Source organism: Gossypium raimondii, chromosome 7 (genome assembly GCF_025698545.1).
Source record: "Gossypium raimondii isolate GPD5lz chromosome 7, ASM2569854v1, whole genome shotgun sequence".
Classification (NCBI taxonomy): Eukaryota; Viridiplantae; Streptophyta; class Magnoliopsida; order Malvales; family Malvaceae; genus Gossypium; species Gossypium raimondii.
In genome coordinates, this window is record NC_068571.1 from 41,199,136 (window position 1) to 41,219,279 (window position 20,144).

The following is a 20,144-nucleotide window of genomic DNA, read 5'->3' on the forward strand; positions in this document are numbered from 1 at the left end:
TTTTTTGTTCATTCAATTAGATAAAATTATTTTAATAATACAATAAAGAACGTTTTGAAAGCTGTCAAACCCCATGAGAATATTTAAGGCAATTTGACTTTGAAATGATGGGAATTAGTGCTTCAACCCGCCTCTAGGCTTTTCTCGGCATTTCCACGTTGGAATCAACAAGTTTGCTTTGCGCAAATATGATTCTTTGCATAAGATCATCGATATTTACTATATTTATATCAACCATACATGGGAACATTTGGCGATGGAATGCATAGGGTGAAGAAATTCCATCTCCTATATTGTGGAAGGTAAGCACAACACTTATGGAGAGGTACAATTTTAGGCACGAGGGATTCTGTAATGTTGCTATTCACTTCCAAAATCCAACCAAATTTCCCACATGCAACGTTGCTCAATATGCTTCTTTACTTTTTAAAAGTCAATCTTTTCCCTAAACTTTTCCTTCATGTATATGGCTACAATTATTTCCAACAAATCAAACAAGGGATGAGGTAATAATCTTGTTGGATCGAATAATAAAAAATTTTAATGTCTCCTTTTAAGTATGATTTTAGTTTTAAATTTTGTAAATGAGAAGAACAATATTAGAAATTTTTCTCCCTTCTAAAATATACCCACTTAAATTTGGATTTAATCAAAACAACTAAAAAAACCGTGTGATATGAGTTATTCATCAACTACTTTTGATGGCAATATAGTTATACTTATACCCTAGAATTTGGTATCCCATTAAATTTCAAACCATAGAGCACAACATCAAGAGCGATTCTAAACAATTTATAAAATTTTAAATTAATATAGGTAAATGTAATTTCATCCCAAAAATGATAATTTTGATTTAGTCTTTTATAAATTATTAAAATGGAGAAATTATATTTTAACTTTCATAAAAATATATAATTTAATTTTAGTTCTTTCTAACAATTTTTTTTTAAGTTTACCCCACACAACAAGATGAAAATTTCAGATTTTCAGCATGTATGCATGTAAGGTAGTTTAGTGAGAAGCCATTACTTGTTACAACCAAATTTCAGTGAAGGTATGACTTACAATGAAGTGATAATAGGCGTGTATACACACCAGTTGGAACCATAAAAGTCAACTACCTTCCATTACGTAACTCCTATTCACACCTGTACTAAGAAAAATAAAAACTAAAGTAAAAGAATGAGGCTATGGCTAGCGTTTCACGGAAGTTTGTTCGGTTGACTGAAACTCTTCCATACACTGCTTTCAGTAAAAATGTAAATTGGAGAATAAATTTAGGTAAAAAATAAGATTTGTTTAAAAAATGAGACAAAGTCTTGGAAAAGGCTTTTTTGGCCCCGAACTCAGCCCGGCTCCAATATAAAAAAATTTGCTGCTTTTCCTTGCTATTTTTTACTGTTATTTTTTCACTATTATGTTATTACTATTTTGTTGTTATTGTTTGGATATAGTATACCTCTTGTTTTATTATTAATTTTGTTACTATTTTAGAGACATTTGCTTGTTAAATTACACATTAGTGTTATTTAAGTATACATATATATTTATTTTCAATTTATTAGGAAACATTTACTTTAATGTATTTAGTATTTTTGATGTATTATATTTTTTTAAAAATTATATAATAAATAATATAAAAAAATTAATACGGGTGGGGCAGGCTAGACCCGAGTTTTAGTATTTTTATCCGAGCTGAGCTTGGACAAAATCTTAGTCCCATTTTTTGGACTGGGCCCGAACTTAACAAACGGACCTAAATTTTTATTAGGCTCGGCCCGACCTATGAACACCTCTACTCCTCCATCTACTATCTACTTTTTATAAAAAAAACATAAAAATTAGTAGGATGGGAAGATGGGGAGGGAGAGATGACACACTACTCCTTTCTTAAATTACAATGTTAGAGAAAAACAATTTTTGTAAGGGAATGTCAAAAGATTAATTTGGATAAAAAATTTAAATTTTAATGTGGGAGTAATTATCAAATTTAAAGATTAATTTAGGTAGAAAAAAAAATTTTAAGCTCTAATGTGAAAACAACTGTTAAGTTCAAGAACTAATTTGGATAAAAAAAGAAAAAAGATTTCAATCTCAATAAGGGGTGTAAATGAGACACCGGTGCTTGCAAGCTACTCGAGTTTGACTCGAAAGAAAATTCAAACTCAATTTGGTAATTGTTAAGCTGAGCTCAAACTTAGTAATACTTAGACCCAAACAGCTCACAAGTCTTTTCAAGCTTTTATATTTTTTATATTGTTAAACTACGTTATTGCCCTTGACATATATTATTAACCTTAAACTTAATTATTGAGTCGAGCTGGAATTTAAGTACAAAAATGAATAAACAAACTTAATTGAGCTCGAACTTAAGAGAATTAAGTCCCATTGTGAATATAGGAACACTTGCAAGTTTTTAGATGATTTAAATTTAGGTGTTCTGTTTTTTTAATTTATTTGAATTGACTTGAGGTGATTGAATTAGATGAGTTGTTTTATGTGAAGGCAAGTGGATTATATCTAATTTCTTATCTAATCCATGGTTCAACTTAATTTATTATCCGCTAATGTAGTCCAAATTATAGAACTATAAGGAACGGTTCTGCTTAATAAAGAACTAGATTTTAAGCTTTACCCAATACTCTGTCATGGTGTCCTGTTAGGTAAGGAAAACAATCAAATTGCTAAAATACAAAAAGACCAGCATTTTTAGAGTGATTATTTACGCTATAACTAATGTTTGCGTTAGAGATTGCCTTTTCTTATAGACCCTTAACCTAAAATGTTGAAGCTTTTTCAATTATTTTGTTAGCAGGCACAATGAGACGAAGGAAATTGAATCATTAATCAATTTTTCTTTCATTTCAACAACTTTGGGGGTTTTCCACGAATGGGGTTGATGTTTAATTTCAATGTAAACGAGGAAAAGAAGGCAGCACCGCGTAATAAGACTAGCAAAGGAGAGTTGGAGCATCAACATCAACTTCTATACATAGCAAGTACATTTTCTTTCACACTCCCCCACTCATTGTCACGTATCTGCTACTGCCTTCAACATCAACATCAGCTTGAGGCTCATAAAAATAATAATAAATTGACAGAAAAGATAAATATTAGAGCTTAAATTTACCATTATACCAACTAAAATTAAGTTACCTTTTAATGACTCATGATGGGGATGTAAGCAAGAATACTTATAAATAACGAGATTTAAGTTAAAAACAACTCCCACATGATTTACACAAAATAAGAATTAAACTTGGGACATCAAAATCTCATAACCTCAATCTTTACAAACAACGTCAAAATTTCTTAGTTGACACATTATACATTTAAATTCACTCGTAATTTTAAAAGATATTCAATAATATTGATGTTAATTGAATAAATATTAACTCATAAAATAAATTCAAAGATTTTCTTGATTTTTTATGAATCATAGTATATTAAATGGATGATTAAGTGGAGAAGCAATAAGGTATGGATTAAGTTAGAGTAGATAATAAAGACAATAACCAAATTCTGAAATCTGGTTCCTAACCACAATCCAATTAATTAAATTTTGATGGCTATAAAATATTTAATTAATTGTTGGTGCTCCTTTCTTTATTCAAATATAATATTGCATTCACTTTACTTTCTCTTTTGGACATTAATTAATCAAACTCGTTAAAGTTAGGAGCCAATAAGAGGTTAATAACCTAATAATTAACTGTTTGTTATTAATTAGGATAAATTACACATATAGTCACTTAATTATCAAATATTTTTATTTTAGGCATCCAAAATAAAAAAATTGTAATTTAAGCACTCACATTACATAGTTCGGTCATTTTATCACTCCTCTTAAAATCACAAATTGCAAGATGACGTGACAGTTAAAAAATTGGTATAATAACAAATTTATCCTTCGACTTTTAAATATTATATCAATTTAGCCATATTTTAAAAAATTAGCCCTCAAAATTTACAAATGATCTCAATTTAATCCTAATTCTAAAAATCAAATAAATATATAAAAATACATAAGCATTTTCAAAAATAATAAATCTAAAAGTATCTAAAAAATATTGTTGATAAGAATAATAATATATAAATATTTAAAATACATATAAATAAATATTTAAAAATTATAATAATAAAATTTAATTTTATATTATTATTAAATAAATATAACTATATTAATATGAACATTAAATAAATTAAAATAATTAATATTAATTTTATATTAATATTAATATTAATATTTATAAATATAATGATACTGGTATTAAATAAAATAAAAATCTCCCATCGTCAGTTGAAAATGATGATGAACGAGAGGAAAAAGGAGAGAAGAGATTAAAGGAGAAAATGAAGACTGGAGGAAGTGGGATAATGAGCACCGAGTCATTTGAGTTTTTGGGACTGTCTGAGCCTACTTTTAAAGTTATTAAAGAAATGGGTTATTATTTTATTATAGGTTTTGATCATATCTATTTTTTGTAATATAATGTTGAGAATTATCTATAGCCGTTTCTCAACGCATAAATAGTAGGACAATACGCTTCAGCACACTTAAACTCATGTTCTCCTGTATTTACAACAATACTCATACCAATCAAGTTAAGATTCAATCTACACTTAGGTATATTCTTAGTTGAATTATTTGTGTAAATTTTTTTTATTGAATTTGATTGCTTCTATAGTTAGTTTAGTTCAATTCATAGCAAGCCTTGAAATATAGTGGATTATTTTTTTCTTCTAAAATAGCCTGGTGTTGATTCAAGTATAAGTTGAAAAGGAAAAAAGGCATCCATTGTTCTGTCATTGGATTCAATACTAAAATTGAATGATAATCATTGTAAATTTTATAGTTTTGGGGATATACAGTGAATTGATGTTAGAAGTATACAGTGTTTCATTTTTATTTTCAGAAGTTCGGTGTGGCTAATTATGTAAGACTTGCAATTATATTTTTTAATATTACTATAAAATTTAAATTTAAATTTATTATTATATTTTTTTGAAAATATTTTTATAATTTTTAAAATTTATATATTATTATTTCTTGTCAACAATATTTTTATATTTATTAAAATTATTATTATTGAAAATATTTATGTATTTTTATACATTTCTTTGAATTTTTCGAATTAGGATCAAATTGAGATCATTTGTAAATTTTGAGATTTAATTTTTAAATTATGACAAAATTGAAATAATATGTAAAAGTTGATGGATGGATTTTTATTATACCAATTTTTTAACTGCCTCGTCATCTTGTTGTATTTGATTTTAATAGGAGTGATCAAAATGATCGAATTATGTAACGTAGGTGCTTAAATTATAAACTTTTTTTATTTTCAATGCGAAAATAATTTTTTTATAATTAAGTGATTATCTGTATAATTTACCATATTAATTAATGATAATTAGAGGCTCGATTATTATTATTATTATTATTATTATTATTATTATTATTATTATTATTATTATTATTATTACAGCTGGAAAAGCATGCTCATAATTAAATAGTCAATACGACAATTAATATGAGTTGATTTAGTCAAAGAATTCCACATCATAATAAATAAATATAAATAAATATTTACAATTTTTTTGGTTATCATTAGAGTGCAATTAACTAGTGATTTAATAGTATTATTTAATATTATTTGATATATCATTTATAGCAAAATATAAATGGAATTTATTTCAAAGTAAACATGAATTTTGGTATAATATATAATGTTATTAATAAATGTTAGATTTTATGTAATTTTATATATGAAATCTTTATTTGATTTAATTCTTGTAAATTATTAATACCATTGTCGATGTAATACCATTTTATGTTTGTATGTTGCATACACAAATAATTATATTATTCAACGTAAAAATAAAATGATATATTTTTCTTTAAATGTGTATAATTAAATCAAAATCAAATTTTCATGTAAACATTTCTACCTAAATCAAAGTCGATGTATCAAATTCTACATTGTATCAAAATTCATGTATAATTTTAAGTATTGTCCATATATAATTAGAACTTATGTTTAATACATCCACGATTTATAATTTTATATACTATCTCGTATAGTTTGGTTACTAGTGTAATAATATGAGGAAAAAACTTATTTAATATATGTGGTTGGTTGTAGGGGATTTCAACGAGATAACCTACTCCTTTCAAAAGAAATGCGGTAGGTTGAGATTAGAGAGGATCATGGAAGCTTTTAGAGTTTTGTTGCAAGATTGTGACTTGAGTGATTTGGGGTTCATTGGTTGATAGTTTACATGGGAGAAGGGTAGATTCGCGGCAAGTAATATCAGTGAAAGGCTGATAGGGGTATAGCAAATTCAGATTAGTGGAGTTATTTCTCTAAATTTTCTGTAAGGCACTGGACTCATTCTTTCTCTTACCACTGTATGGTTGTAATTGATACGATAGTTTGTCAAAGTAGACAAAGAAGGGGTTTTGATAATTTTCGGTTTGATGCTAATTGGTGTCTGGAGCCCTCTTACGTGGATGAAATTTTTAGATTTTGGTCCTCATCTATGAATGCCTTATCGACTAAGTTGAATGCATCGGGGAGGACACTACATGATTGGAGTCGTTGGGTTAAGAGAAATAGAGTGGCTACTTAAAAAAAAAAACTTGAGTCCAGAATGAAGGAACTTTACAATAAAGAACCTGATGATGATACACTCACAAAATTAATGAAGATTCAACTTAGCTTGAATTTGGAGGTTGATAAAGAGGAGTTGTTCTGGGAGTAGAGAGCTCGTGTTAACTAGCTTTCATATGGAGATAAAAATATAACTTTTTTCTACAAGATAGCTAGTGGTTGTCAGAAACAGAACCGAATTGTTGGTATTGAAGGGGAAAGGACAAGTTGGGTAACTAATGTGAAAGTAGTCTTGGATATTGGCTCCAAATATTTCCTTAACCTTTTCACGGCTTCGGATGAAGGTGATGCATCTAGGATTTTTACAAATGTTCAAATGAGGTAACGTTAGAAATGAATGATGACCTATTATGTCCTTTTCAACATGAAGAAGTGTGGACTACAGTTAAATCATTGACACATTTAACGGCATTAGGTATTGACGGGTTCCCTGCTTTATTTTATAAAAAATATTGGCATGTCATTGGATATGAGGTTACAAATTATTGTCTTGTGATTCTTAGTGGAGAGGCTACAGTTGAGAAAATCAATAAGACTTGCATTGTGTTGATTTCGAAGGTTAATAATCCCTGTAATATGACACATTTTCGACCTATTAGTTTATGCAATGTTTTATACAAAATTGTTGCTAAAGTAATTGTTAATAGAATGAGTAGTATGTTGGATGACTACGTTGATGAGGCTAAGGAGCTTTTATTCTTGGTATACAGATTTGAGATAACGTACTTGTGGCTTACAAAATTCTGCACTCACTTAAGGCGAGAAGATCGAGCAAATAAGGAAATCTTGCACTTAAGCTTGATATGAGCAAAGTTATGATCTAGTTGAGTGGGACTTTTTAGTAGGGATGATGCTTCAAATGGGGTTTCATGAAAAATAGGTGACATTGATCATGATATGTGTATCTTATGTTTCCTATACTGTAAAGGTTAATGATAGGATCGAAGACTCATCTCTCCCTTCACTGGGTTTGTGACAATGTGGTCCCCTTAGCCCTTACTTGTTTTTGCTATGTGTTGAAGGGTTCTCGACTATTCTTAATGAGGTAAAAATTATGGTGCGAATAAAATGTGCTTGAATTGGAAGGGAGCGATTAGCTTTAAATTACCTCTTCTTTGCGGATGATTGCATCCGTTTTGGGGAAGCTTCTACAGAAGATACTTAAAATGTCCAAATTGTAATCTTCAAATATGAAAAGGATTCGGGCCAAAAGGTTAACTCTGATAAGTCTCTTATCTTTTTTGGAACTAATGTTAGTCTGCTTGACCAAGACAATGTGGGTAGACTATTGGGAGTTCGGGTTTCGACAAGACTTGAAAAGTACTTGGGTTTGCCCATGATGGTTGGCAGGAGTAAGAAGCAAGCGTTTGATCACTATTTAGACTGATTTAATAAAAAAGTCTATAGATGGAGTATGCGGTTTTTGTCAATGGGTGGAAAGGAGATCATCATTAAGGTAGTTCTGCAGGCATTGCCCGTCTATGCCATGCAATGTTTTATATTCCATAAGATGTTGTGTAATTAGCTAGAAAGTATATTGAATAAGTTTTGCTGTGAAAGAACAAGTCGCATCGTGGCATACATTGGTCTACATGGCAATCTCTTTGCTTACCTAAAGCGTAAGGGGGGTTGGGGTTTCGTGACTTGTCCAAAGTTAATATAGCATTACTGGCCAAGTAATGTTAGCACATTATTACCCATCCTGAATGTTTATTAGCCAAAGTTCTAAAAGCTAGATATTTCCCTCATTCAAATTTTATGTCTGCAAGGCAAGGAACTTAAGCTTCTTTTACCTGGAGAAGCATCTTAACTGCTCGACGCTTGATTGAGATAGGAGTAGGTTAGAGGATTGGCATTGGGAATAGTGTTAACATTTGGAATGACTCATGGATACCTGGACCAAGGGATTGGATGATTCAGTGTTAAAATATAAACGCTCGTTTTACATCTGTCTTTCAATTGATCAACTCTAAGACATGTACCTAGATTAAGGAATGCGTTAGGGCCATTTTGAATGATAGTCAAGCTGAGAGGGTCCTTGCAATCCCTCTAGCTCGAACGGAAAGGGCAGACACATTGATCTGGCGCTATAATGGTTCGAGTGAGTACTCGCCAAATCATGGGTACAAGGTATTGATTGATCAAGACTTACATTCTGGGATTACCCAACCTATGCCTACTTCTGATATGCTTACAATACTTTTTACAAAATTATGGTATCTACAATTACCAGGGAAAACAAAAATTACTTTTTGGAGACTTATACATAATTTCCTACCCACATATGCTAATTTGGCGGGGCGTAGGTTGCCTATTGACACTCTATGACCTCTATGTCAAGTAGCAGAGGAATCAGTCGATCATTTGATGAGATTTTGTATTATCTATAAACAAACTCTAGCTGTTTTACAAATACAGATACCACTCGAGTCACAATGTCAAGATTACAAGTAGTGGTTAACGATGGGTTTCAATCAGTTATTTGTTAAAGAAAATGGGGGCACTTTTGATTACATACTTGGCTGTTTGGCATGCTCAGAATCGACTGGTGCATGATGGTATCAAACTGTATATCCAAGAATTGGTGGTGTTCATTAAGGGTTACATTCTAGAACTTGAGGCATTTGAGGAATTGAAACCTTGCACTATTGTTCCTAAACAAGAGATCTTGGTGCCTCCAGATCATAACAACATAAAATTTCACTATGACGCTTCATTTATCGCTAATGCTAATACGTCTATCTCAGGTGTTTTAGCTAGAAATGATTTAGGGGAAATCATGGTCGTATGTATTTACCTACATTTTGGTGTTGTAAATGTGTTTACAAGAACTAAATGCATGTGAACAGGAAATTATCTTTGCCTAGGAGCTCAGGTTCCGATCGATACAGGTGGAAAGTGATTCACTTACAGTTGTGAAGGCGATTAATTCTACAAGTTTTGATAAATTAATATTGGGTCCGATCGTGCAAGTTGTTCAGAAAATGATAGGAAATTTTGAGAACTTTACCTTTGGCTTTGTTGGTGGATCGGTGAACTCCGCAGCTCATATTCTTGCAGGCACTGGACGTCATTTACAAGCACCACAATTTTGGATAGAGGAAGCTCCGTAGGAGGTAGAGTGCGCCAAAACGATGGATTGGATGAAATAGATTTCATAGGGCTATTCAAGTAATACAAGCTGTAACACCCTTAACCCGTATCCGTTACCGAATTAGGGTTATGAGGCATTATCAAACATAGCACAGATCAAAACAGACATTTATTTAAATTCAAGCACTAAGCAAACTCGTATATATATATGGATCACATAATCAATTTAACGATGTGCAATGAAACATATTACAAGTGCTTAAGGCATAAAGATGTTCGAACCACATGATTTAACATTAATGGCATCTATATACTTAAAACGCATCCCAGCATATAACATTATATAGTGTATATATATATATAACATAAATCAAAACATATATACATATTTATCATAAACTGAATATCGATTATTTTACTTCAATACTTGCGCATATTAACCAACCGAACCATCTTATACCATTAAATAATTCAATATTCCTAGTATCCATACAAACCCACACATTTCATTTATTTCACATTTTAGCCCCTAAAAAAAGTTATTTTTACAACTTAACCCTAATTACTCAAATTCATCAACAATTCAAAGACAAAACATGCTAATCTAACACATATATTTCATATTTCCTCAACTAATATCATAAAAATCAAACATTCATCAATGGCACATTTCAAAATTATCATCAATTCACAAAATTTAAACATGGGTTTTAAAGAACACAAAGCAACGATATCAAAAACGTAAAAATTATCAAAAATCGAACAAAAGACTAACCTCAATCTAGTTCAACAATGGCCGAACCCTAGCCAAGCTTTTATCTTTTATTCTTTCTCTAGTTTCGAAAGTGAAGAAAGATGATATGATAATGGCCTTGTTATTATCACTATTATTATTATAACATATATTATAATATTATCATTTTTTTATTTTTAATGTATAAAAAGCATATATTAAAACAATATGCCGTCCACTATTTATAGTATTGGCTAAATTTCAACATAAGGCCTCCAAATTATAAAGACAAAAATAATTAGGCACTTTCTTATTTAACCATCAAATTTTCATTTTACGCGATTAAGCCTCTTTTTATTAAATCGACACCCAAACAACAAAATTAATTTACGAAACTTTCACACATTTAAATTCACACATCATAAACACACAAATAATATTAAAATATTTTTCAGACTCGGATTTGTGGTCCCGAAACTACTATTCCGATTAGGGTCAAAATTGGGTTGTTACAACTCTCCCCCCTTAGGGATTTTCGTCCCCGAAAATCTTACCAGTGAATAGGTTTAGATAACGTTCTTTCATTGTATCTTCTGACTCCCAAGCTGCTTCTTCAACTCCGTGTTTATGCCAAAGTACTTTGACTAATGGAATTTTCTTATTTCGTAATTCTTTAACCTCACGAGCCATAATGCTAATCGGTTCTTCCTCATATGACATATCAGAGTTAATTTCAATCTCGATTGGACTAATCAGATGTGAAGGGTCGGATCTGTATCTACGAAGCATCGAAACATGGAATACATTGTGAATCTTTTCTAACTCAGATGGCAACAACAGTTTATAAGCAACCGGCCCAATACGCTCTATAATCTCATACGGTCCAATGAATCTCGGACTTAATTTACCTTTGCGACCAAATCTAAGTATTTTCTTCCACGGTGAGACTTTTAAAAACACTTTGTCCCCGGTCTGAAATTCTATATCCTTTCTTTTCAAGTCTGCATAAGATTTCTGACGATCCGATGCTAATTTCAGATTATCCCATATCACTTTCACTTTCTGTTCAATCTCTTTAATCAAATCGACCCCGTGTATCTTATTCTCACTGAGCTCGGTCCAATACAATGGTGTACGACATTTACGACCGTACAAAGCCTCGTAAGGTGACATTTTGATACTAGATTGAAAGCTATTATTATATGCAAATTCAATCAAAGGTAAGTATCGTTCCCACGTACCTTCAAACTCGAGAATGCAACATCTCAGCATATCCTCAAGTATCTGAATGATTCGTTCGGATTGACCGTCTGTTTGCGGATGAAAAGCTGTGCTAAAATGTAATTTCGTACCTAAAGCATCTTGTAGTTTCCTCCAAAATCGCGATGTGAACCTCGGGTCTCTGTCCGAAACAATAGAAATAGGCACACCATGCAACTTCACAATTTGAGCAACATATAGTTCGGCAAGTTTATCGAGCGGGAAATCTGTGCGGATCGGAATAAAGTGTGCCGATTTTGTCAACCTATCAACAATAACCCAGATTGCATCTTTCTTACTCGGTGTTAACTGTAAACCAGATACAAAATCCATCGTGACTCGGTCCCATTTCCACTCGGGAATCATAATCGGCTGAAGTAACCCAGACGGTACTTGATGCTCGGCTTTAACTTGCTAACAAATTAAACATCTCGTAACAAAGTCAGAAATGTCTCGTTTCATACCATGCCACCAATAGTATTGTTTAAGATCGTTATACATCTTCGTGCTACCCGGATGAATAGAAAATCGATTATTATGAGCTTCATTAAAAATCATCGAAATTAACTTTGAATTTCTCGGAACACATACTCGGTTTCTAAATCTCAAACAATCCTCAGCATCAACTTGAAACTCTGAATCAACATTTGAGTCACACTGAGCTCGTTTTTCATTTAAATCACCATCAGATTTTTGAGCTTCACAAATCTGTGGGACGAATAACGGTTTTGCTTTTAACTCAGCTATTATCGCACCATCATCAGATATAGCTATATGCGCTTTCATTGCACGCAAAGAAAACAGTGATTTTTGACAACATTAGCCTTTCCCGGATGATAATTAATCGCAAGCTCGTAATCTTTTAACAATTCTAACCATCGACGCTGTCTCAAATTCAGATCTTTCTGAGTCATCAAATACTTCAGGCTTTTGTGATCGGAATAAACATGACATTTTTCGTCAAACAGATAGTGACGCCATATTTTTAACGCAAACACAATAGCGGCCAATTCTAGATCGTGCGTCGGATAGTTCTTTTCGTGCGGCTTTAACTGTCTCGAAGCATAAGCTTCAACTTTACCTTCCTGCATCAAAACACAGCCCAAACCATTTAAAGACGCATCACTATAGATAACAAACTCTTTACCCGATTCTAGCTGAACTAATACTGGAGCTTCGGTCAAAAGAACTTTCAACTGATCGAAACTTTTCTGGCACTTTTCTGACCACTCAAACTTGACGTCTTTCTGTAGTAGCTTGGTCATCGGGGTCGCAATCATAGAGAACCCTTTCACGAACCGTCTATAATAACAGCAAGTCCCTGAAAACTTCGAACTTCCGAAATATTTCTCGGAGGTTTCCAATCAAGTATAGCCGAAATCTTACTCGGATCAACCCGAATACCTGATGCTGATATAACATGACCCAAGAAACTAACTTCGCGTAACCAAAACTCACATTTACTAAATTTTGCATAAACTGTTTATCTCGTAGAGTCTGTAACACAAGTCTCAAATGCTCGGCATACTCTGTCTCACCACGGGAGTAGATCAGAATGTCATCTATGAACACCACCACAAACCGATCCAAATACTGTCTAAAAATTCGATTCATCAAGTCCATGAAAACAGCAGGTGCATTTGTAAGTCCAAAAGGCATAACAAGAAACTCATAATGTCCGTACCTCATTCGGAAAGCAGTTTTTGACACATCAGAGTCTTTAACTCGCAACTGATAGTAACCTGATCTCAGATCTATCTTCGAAAACACAGTAGCTCCTTTTAACTGATCGAACAAATCATCAATCTGTGGTAACGGATACTTATTCTTTATTGTCACCTTATTAAGCTGCCGGTAATCAATGCACATTCTCATCGTTCTGTCTTTCTTTCTCACAAATAGAACTGGTGCACCCTCAGGAGAGAAACTCGGTCGTGCGAAACCCTTATCAGTTAACTCTTGCAACTGTGCTTTCAATTCTTTTAATTCGGTCGGTGCCATATCATACGGAGCTATCGAAATCGGAGTTGTCCCTGGTCTAACTCAATACCAAACTCTACCTTTCGAATAGGTGGCAAACCCGACAATTCTTCGGGAAACATATCTGAATACTCATACACAACTGGCACGGATTCAATCTTCTTTTCGGTGACTTTACTATCAAGAACAAATGCAAGGTAAGCTTCACAACCTTTTCTCACATACTTCTGAGCCAACATTGAGGATATTACTGCTGGTAAACCATTTAGATCATTTGATTAAATTCGAACAATCTCATCGTTCTAACACCGTAGATCAATAGTTTTCCGTTTGCAGTTTACAATAGCATCATGTAGGGTTAACCAATCCATACCCAGAATTATATCAAACTCATCGAATGGCAATAACATCAAATCAGCCGGAAAACATAAATCTCGAATCATCAACGGACAATTCTTACACACTTTGTCAACTAAAACACACCGACCCAGGGGGTTCGATACTTTAATTACAAGCTTAGTAGACTCAACAGGAAATGTTTTACTGGATACTAAAGTCTCACACACATAAGAATGAGTCAAACCAGGATCAATCAATGCAATAACACTAGTATCATAAAGAGTAAAAATACCAGTAATGACGTCTGGGGATGACGTCTCCTCACGTGCTCGAATGGCATAAGCTCTGGCAGGTGCGTAAGCCTCAGATCTAACAGATGCATCTTTAATACCTCTCTGACTTCCACTCATATTACCCGTATTCCTAGGTGGTCTACCTCGAGTGGCTGTGTTTCCAGATTTCGTATTCTGAGCCAAATTTCGATCTACAAACTCTGGGCACTCCCGAATAAAATGATCTTTCGAGCCACATTTATAGCAAACTCGATTGTTGTACTTGCCCCAGCACTCACCAACATGTTTCCTCCCACACTGTTGGCACTCAGGTTTATTCGGTCGGGTCTTACCAACACTAGCAACTGAGGTGGCTCTTGAACTCATTGGTGGTCGTTCTTGTATAGAAAGCCCGGCAGTAGCCTTAGATCGGCTACTAACATCTTTGAACTTCTTCGTTGCCGTCTGAAAAGTTTTACTAGCTGATCTCTTGCGGAAGTCACTAGCTTCAAACCCAGCTTTTCTTTTCTCTTTACTGAGTTCTTCAGCCTTGCAAGCTCGCTCGACAATAACAACGAACTCTTTTATTTCGAGTATGCCGACAAGCAATTTTATGTCTTCGTTCAGCCCTTTCTCGAATCTTTTACACATAGCAGTCTCGGTCGCAACACACTCTCGGGCATATCGGCTGAGTCTCACAAACTCGCGCTCATAATCAGATATGGTCATACGACCCTGTTTTAGCTCGAAAAATTCTTTGCATTTCTGATCAATGAATCGCTGACTGATATACTTTTTATAAAATTCTGTTTGAAAGAAATCCCAAATGACACGTTCTTTCGGAACAACCGAAACTAGAGTGTTCCACCAATAGTAAGCTGAATCTCGTAACAAAGATATAGCACATTTCAGGCACTCATCAGGCGTACAGGATAATTCATCGAAGACACAAATGGTATTATCGAGCCAAAATTCAGTCCATTCCGCATCATCACTAGCAGTGGCCCTAAATTCTTCAGGTCCATATTTTCTTAGTTTATCAACTGGGGGTTTATTCAATCTCATAAGATCGATAGTCGGAGGTACCACAGGCATTGGAAATGGGTTAATCGGGGTCAGAGGTTGTTGAACAGCTGGATTTGTCCAGATATATTGAGTAAACCATTCATTCATCATAGTATAAAAGGCTTATTTAGTCCCATCACCATGGTTACTTGTATTCGGTCAAGAATCAACCGGATCCATCCCTTGCACGGAAGCAGGGGCTACACTCTCGACATCATCCGCTACAGTTCGATCGGGGTCCATTACTATACGAAAACATATTTGTAGATGTCAGAAGTCATCACACTATCTCAATATAAAATATGGCATGTATAGCTAGACTCATACGCGCTACGTTAGTCCTAGAATCGACTAAATCGTAGCTCTGATACCAATAAAATGTAACACCCCTAACCCGTATCCGTTGCCGAATTAGGGTTATGAGGCATTATCAAACATAGCACAGATCAAAACAGACATTTATTTAAATTCAAGCACTAAGCAAACTCGTATATATATATGGATCACATAATCAATTTAACGATGTGCAATGAAACATATTACAAGTGCTTAAGGCATAAAGATGTTTGAACCATATGATTTAACATTAATGGCATCTATATACTTAAAACGCATCCCAGCATATAACATTGTATAGTATATATATATATAACATAAATCAAAACATATATACATATATATCATAAATTGAATATCGATTATTAACCAACCGAACCATCTTATACCATTAAATAATTCAATATAAATTCAAGCATAGTAATATTTCATCATAGCCGAACCTATATAGTCATCACACAATCTAATACATCATAAACTCATTGTTTACCATTCATTAATCAAGTATATAAGCAACTTTGGTGCAACTCATAAAACCTAATAAACATATTTTATTTCAGTAACGAATAATTAAAACAAACTATCATTCCATCTATAGTATAATTAACATTTCACCTAAATTTATTAACATATAAGTAAATCTAATTATCATGCCAACATGTATTTATTCGACCAACTCATTACAATTAACATTATGACATATGCGTATAAGAAAATACACATATAATTTCAATTAATCTATCATGACCAACATTTATGTATATCATCTATTCTTTCCACACCAATTCCTAATACAAAACATACATATCCATCAATTCAATATCATAGCACAGCCGAAACTCATCCCTTACCCAATTTACAGCATAAACACCACTTCAAATTAAGGTTAGATCATGATCAAATATACATTATGTTCTTTCATACTCTTTAGCCGAATTGTTTAGTAAAAACTTACAAGCATTTTTACTATGTTTTAAACTTACTAATACAAACTAATTCATGAATTATTCATGATGTAACCAATCAAGACATAAAATCAAATTACCAATCATACTAATTATCATTTATACAAATAGACTTATACCATGGTTGAATCATTGAAACCAAACACATTGAACATTCAACCTAGAATATATAAAACTAAGTTTAAACATAATGATCAAGCCATTTTTAATTAAACCGAATTTAAGCATGGGAATTAGACCATTAAAGCATATTCGTTAATACCAAATTCAAAACAAAAAGAGATAAGCCATTTTCGCACGGCTTTTAATTACACATACACATTGATTTCAAAATCACCATTTTTAACTAAGCTATACATGCCATATATTTGAAAACAATTTACCAAAATACCAAAAGGAGACACCGATAGTGTGATGAGCTTAGCTGACGATACCCGAACATGTAGGGATCTCCAAAATCTACACATCGAAACAATAATCCAACACATTGTAAGCTAATTTAGCTTAGTAAGTTACAAGCAAATAACTCTACAATTTAAGTTGATATCTAGAATAATATTTAACCAATTCATACTTCTAAATCATCTTACCTTTAACTTCCCATAGCATAATATAATTATTCACTTCATACTATGATTTAACAAAAATCAATATAAATACTCAACTATAAGCATTTCTTCAAATTTAAGTACAAGGCCAAGTACTTTATACATTTTATTATCATAAAATATAATGAATCATCTTAAATAAATATAACTCTAATTATAATCACCACCTAGGTTTGATACATACATAAATTAATCTTGAATACCATCAAAATAATTATTACTCACTTTGTTACTCATGATTTCTCGATAAGTCAAATAATCGATATTAATAATCTTTCGAAAATATTTAATAAGTACGCACACTTAGTGCTTAATAATCACACTCGCACACTTAGTGCTTTACCATTATACTCGCACACTTAGTGCATTTCAATTAAACTCGCACACTTAGTGCTAATCTCATTATTGTTTATTTTTATACTCGCACACTTAGTGTTGGGGGTCAACAACACAATACGTCATAATTCAAAAATCGTATCACTACATATATATCAATTCAATTCAGCATAATTACGTAGATGTTAAGATAATTTAAAATGACACAAATATGTATGCTTAATAACTTACCTCGGATGTCGTCGACAAATAGATCGGCTACTCAACTACCTTTGATTTCCCCCGATCTAAATCCAATTTCTTGGTTTCTTGATCTAAACATATTCAAATAAATCTCATTTAAACATATTTTCATCCAATTTAGTCTAAGAACACATAAATGGGCAAATTACATTTTTACCCCTAATATTTCACATTTTCACAATTTAGTCCTTTTTGCTCAAAACACAAAATACACAAAATTTGACAACACTCCTTAAGGGCAGAATATTCCTAGTATCCATAAAAACCCACACATTTCATTTATTTCACATTTTAGCCCCTAAAAAAATTATTTTTACAACTTAACCCTAATTACTCAAATTCATCAACAATTCAAAGACAAAACATGCTAATCTAACACATATATTTCATATTTCCTCAACTAATATCATAAAAATCAAACATTCATCAATGGTACATTTCAAAATTATCATCAATTCACAAAATTTAAACATGGGTTTTAAAGAACACAAAGCAACGATATCAAAAACGTAAAAATTATCAAAAACCGAACAAAAGACTAACCTCAATCTAGTTCAACAATGGCCGAACCCTAGCCAAGCTTTTATCTTTTATTCTTTCTCTAGTTTCGAAAGTGAAGAAAGATGATATGATAATGGCCTTGTTATTATCACTATTATTATTATAACATATATTATAATATTATCATTTTTTTATTTTTAATGTATAAAAAGCATATATTAAAACAATATGCCGTCCACTATTTATAGTAGTGGCTAAATTTCAACATAAGGCCTCCAAATTATAAAGACAAAAATAATTAGGCACTTTCTTATTTAACCATCAAATTTTCATTTTACTCGATTAAGCCCCTTTTTATTAAATCGACACCCAAACAACAAAATTAATTTACGAAACTTTCACACATTTAAATTCACACATCATAAACACACAAAATAATATTAAAATATTTTTCAGACTCGGATTTGTGGTCCCAAAATCACTATTCCGATTAGGGTCAAAATTGGGCTGTTACACAAACTGCTACTGACTTTGGACCATGGAGCTTTCAATATCTTCCAATCCAAATATCTTCCAAAGCAGAAGTTTCCTGTGATTTCTATGCAACTCTTTGTTAAGTCGTGGTTGTAGGGAATTTCGTTTATTCTAGCTTCATTTGCTGCTCACAATTAGGGAAAAAGTTTCTAGTTTAGGGTTTCTTTATTTGCTTTATGTGGTTTGTGATTTGTTGTTTGCATTTTGTGTTTTGTTTATTTTGTTTTGTTGAGACTTGATGGAACGACTAAGTTCCTTTTGTGTTGTCTTTTCCTCTATCTTCTTTTAATGCAAGCCAGGTTTTTCTCAAAAAAAAATTTGTAGTTAGAAAGATAAGTGAAAACTCTTGTAAGCAATGTATCAACTTAGGTATATATACTTTGATGATCATCTTAATTATAAATCCTAGATCCATTAATAACTAAAATAGATTTCTTAAGTACTACATATTTTGGGGTCCTAACCTTTATTGAAGAAAGTTTTGAGTTAATTTATCCAATAAAGGAATAGTATAGTTTCCCAGTTTTTCATATTCTAACAAACATCAACGTAAACAATGGCGATGCCATTTCCAAATTCCATCTATGATTGGATCAAAACTTGGATTCTTTGGTCGCAATCATTACAACTAGAACAACAACATCCTTAAATGTATGTCACTGTTAGCCTTAATAAATAATAATGCATGTATGGATGGTCCCCCAACCCTAAAGCTTTAGAATTGATTATCATCAAAACAACAACTTGCCAACATTGATTATGATGCAACTGGAATTGTAATCTCTTGAGTTTTTATTTTGATCATCCAAATTTAAAATTTTTTGTTTTAGTTATTAATAGTATCAAAATCTAATATTTTGGTCGCTCTTTCATTAAATCACTAACGGGATGTTGCAGGGGCAAAGGCAGAAATTTTTTTTAGAGGGGCCGAAATTAAATTATATTTTTTTATGATAGTAAAAATATAATTTCACTATTTTAATAGCTTATATATTTATAATTTTTAAAATATTAAATTAAATTTTTATCATTTTTGGGGGGCCAAAGTATGATTTTACCATTACTAATTTAATATTTTATAAATTATAAAGGAGCTTAAATGGAAAATTTTCTATTTTAGGGGCCAGCCCCCTGGCTTTGCCCTTGGGATATTGGTGTGACTTTTTTTATTAGCATAATAACAATTTTAACCCTCCACTATTTAC

General features: G+C 32.1%; 1 protein-coding gene across 2 annotated transcripts; it reads right to left on the reverse strand.

Annotated features, from left to right (window-relative positions):
* Positions 1-13,770: 13,770 nt before the first annotated feature.
* LOC105791051 (uncharacterized) lies at positions 13,771-18,528 on the reverse strand. 2 transcript variants are annotated; one of them, XM_052633316.1, is made up of 4 exons: positions 18,448-18,528; positions 17,893-17,975; positions 17,152-17,176; positions 13,771-15,661 (listed from the first exon to the last, which is right to left on the reverse strand). In XM_052633316.1, the coding sequence occupies exon 4, from the start codon at positions 15,525-15,527 to the stop codon at positions 14,043-14,045; it is 1,485 nt and encodes a 494-aa protein (XP_052489276.1). In that variant the 5' UTR covers positions 15,528-15,661; positions 17,152-17,176; positions 17,893-17,975; positions 18,448-18,528; the 3' UTR covers positions 13,771-14,042. The 2 variants fall into 2 exon arrangements, with proteins under 2 accessions (XP_052489276.1, XP_052489275.1); XM_052633315.1 differs by having other exon boundaries at positions 17,101-17,176.
* Positions 18,529-20,144: the final 1,616 nt, after the last annotated feature.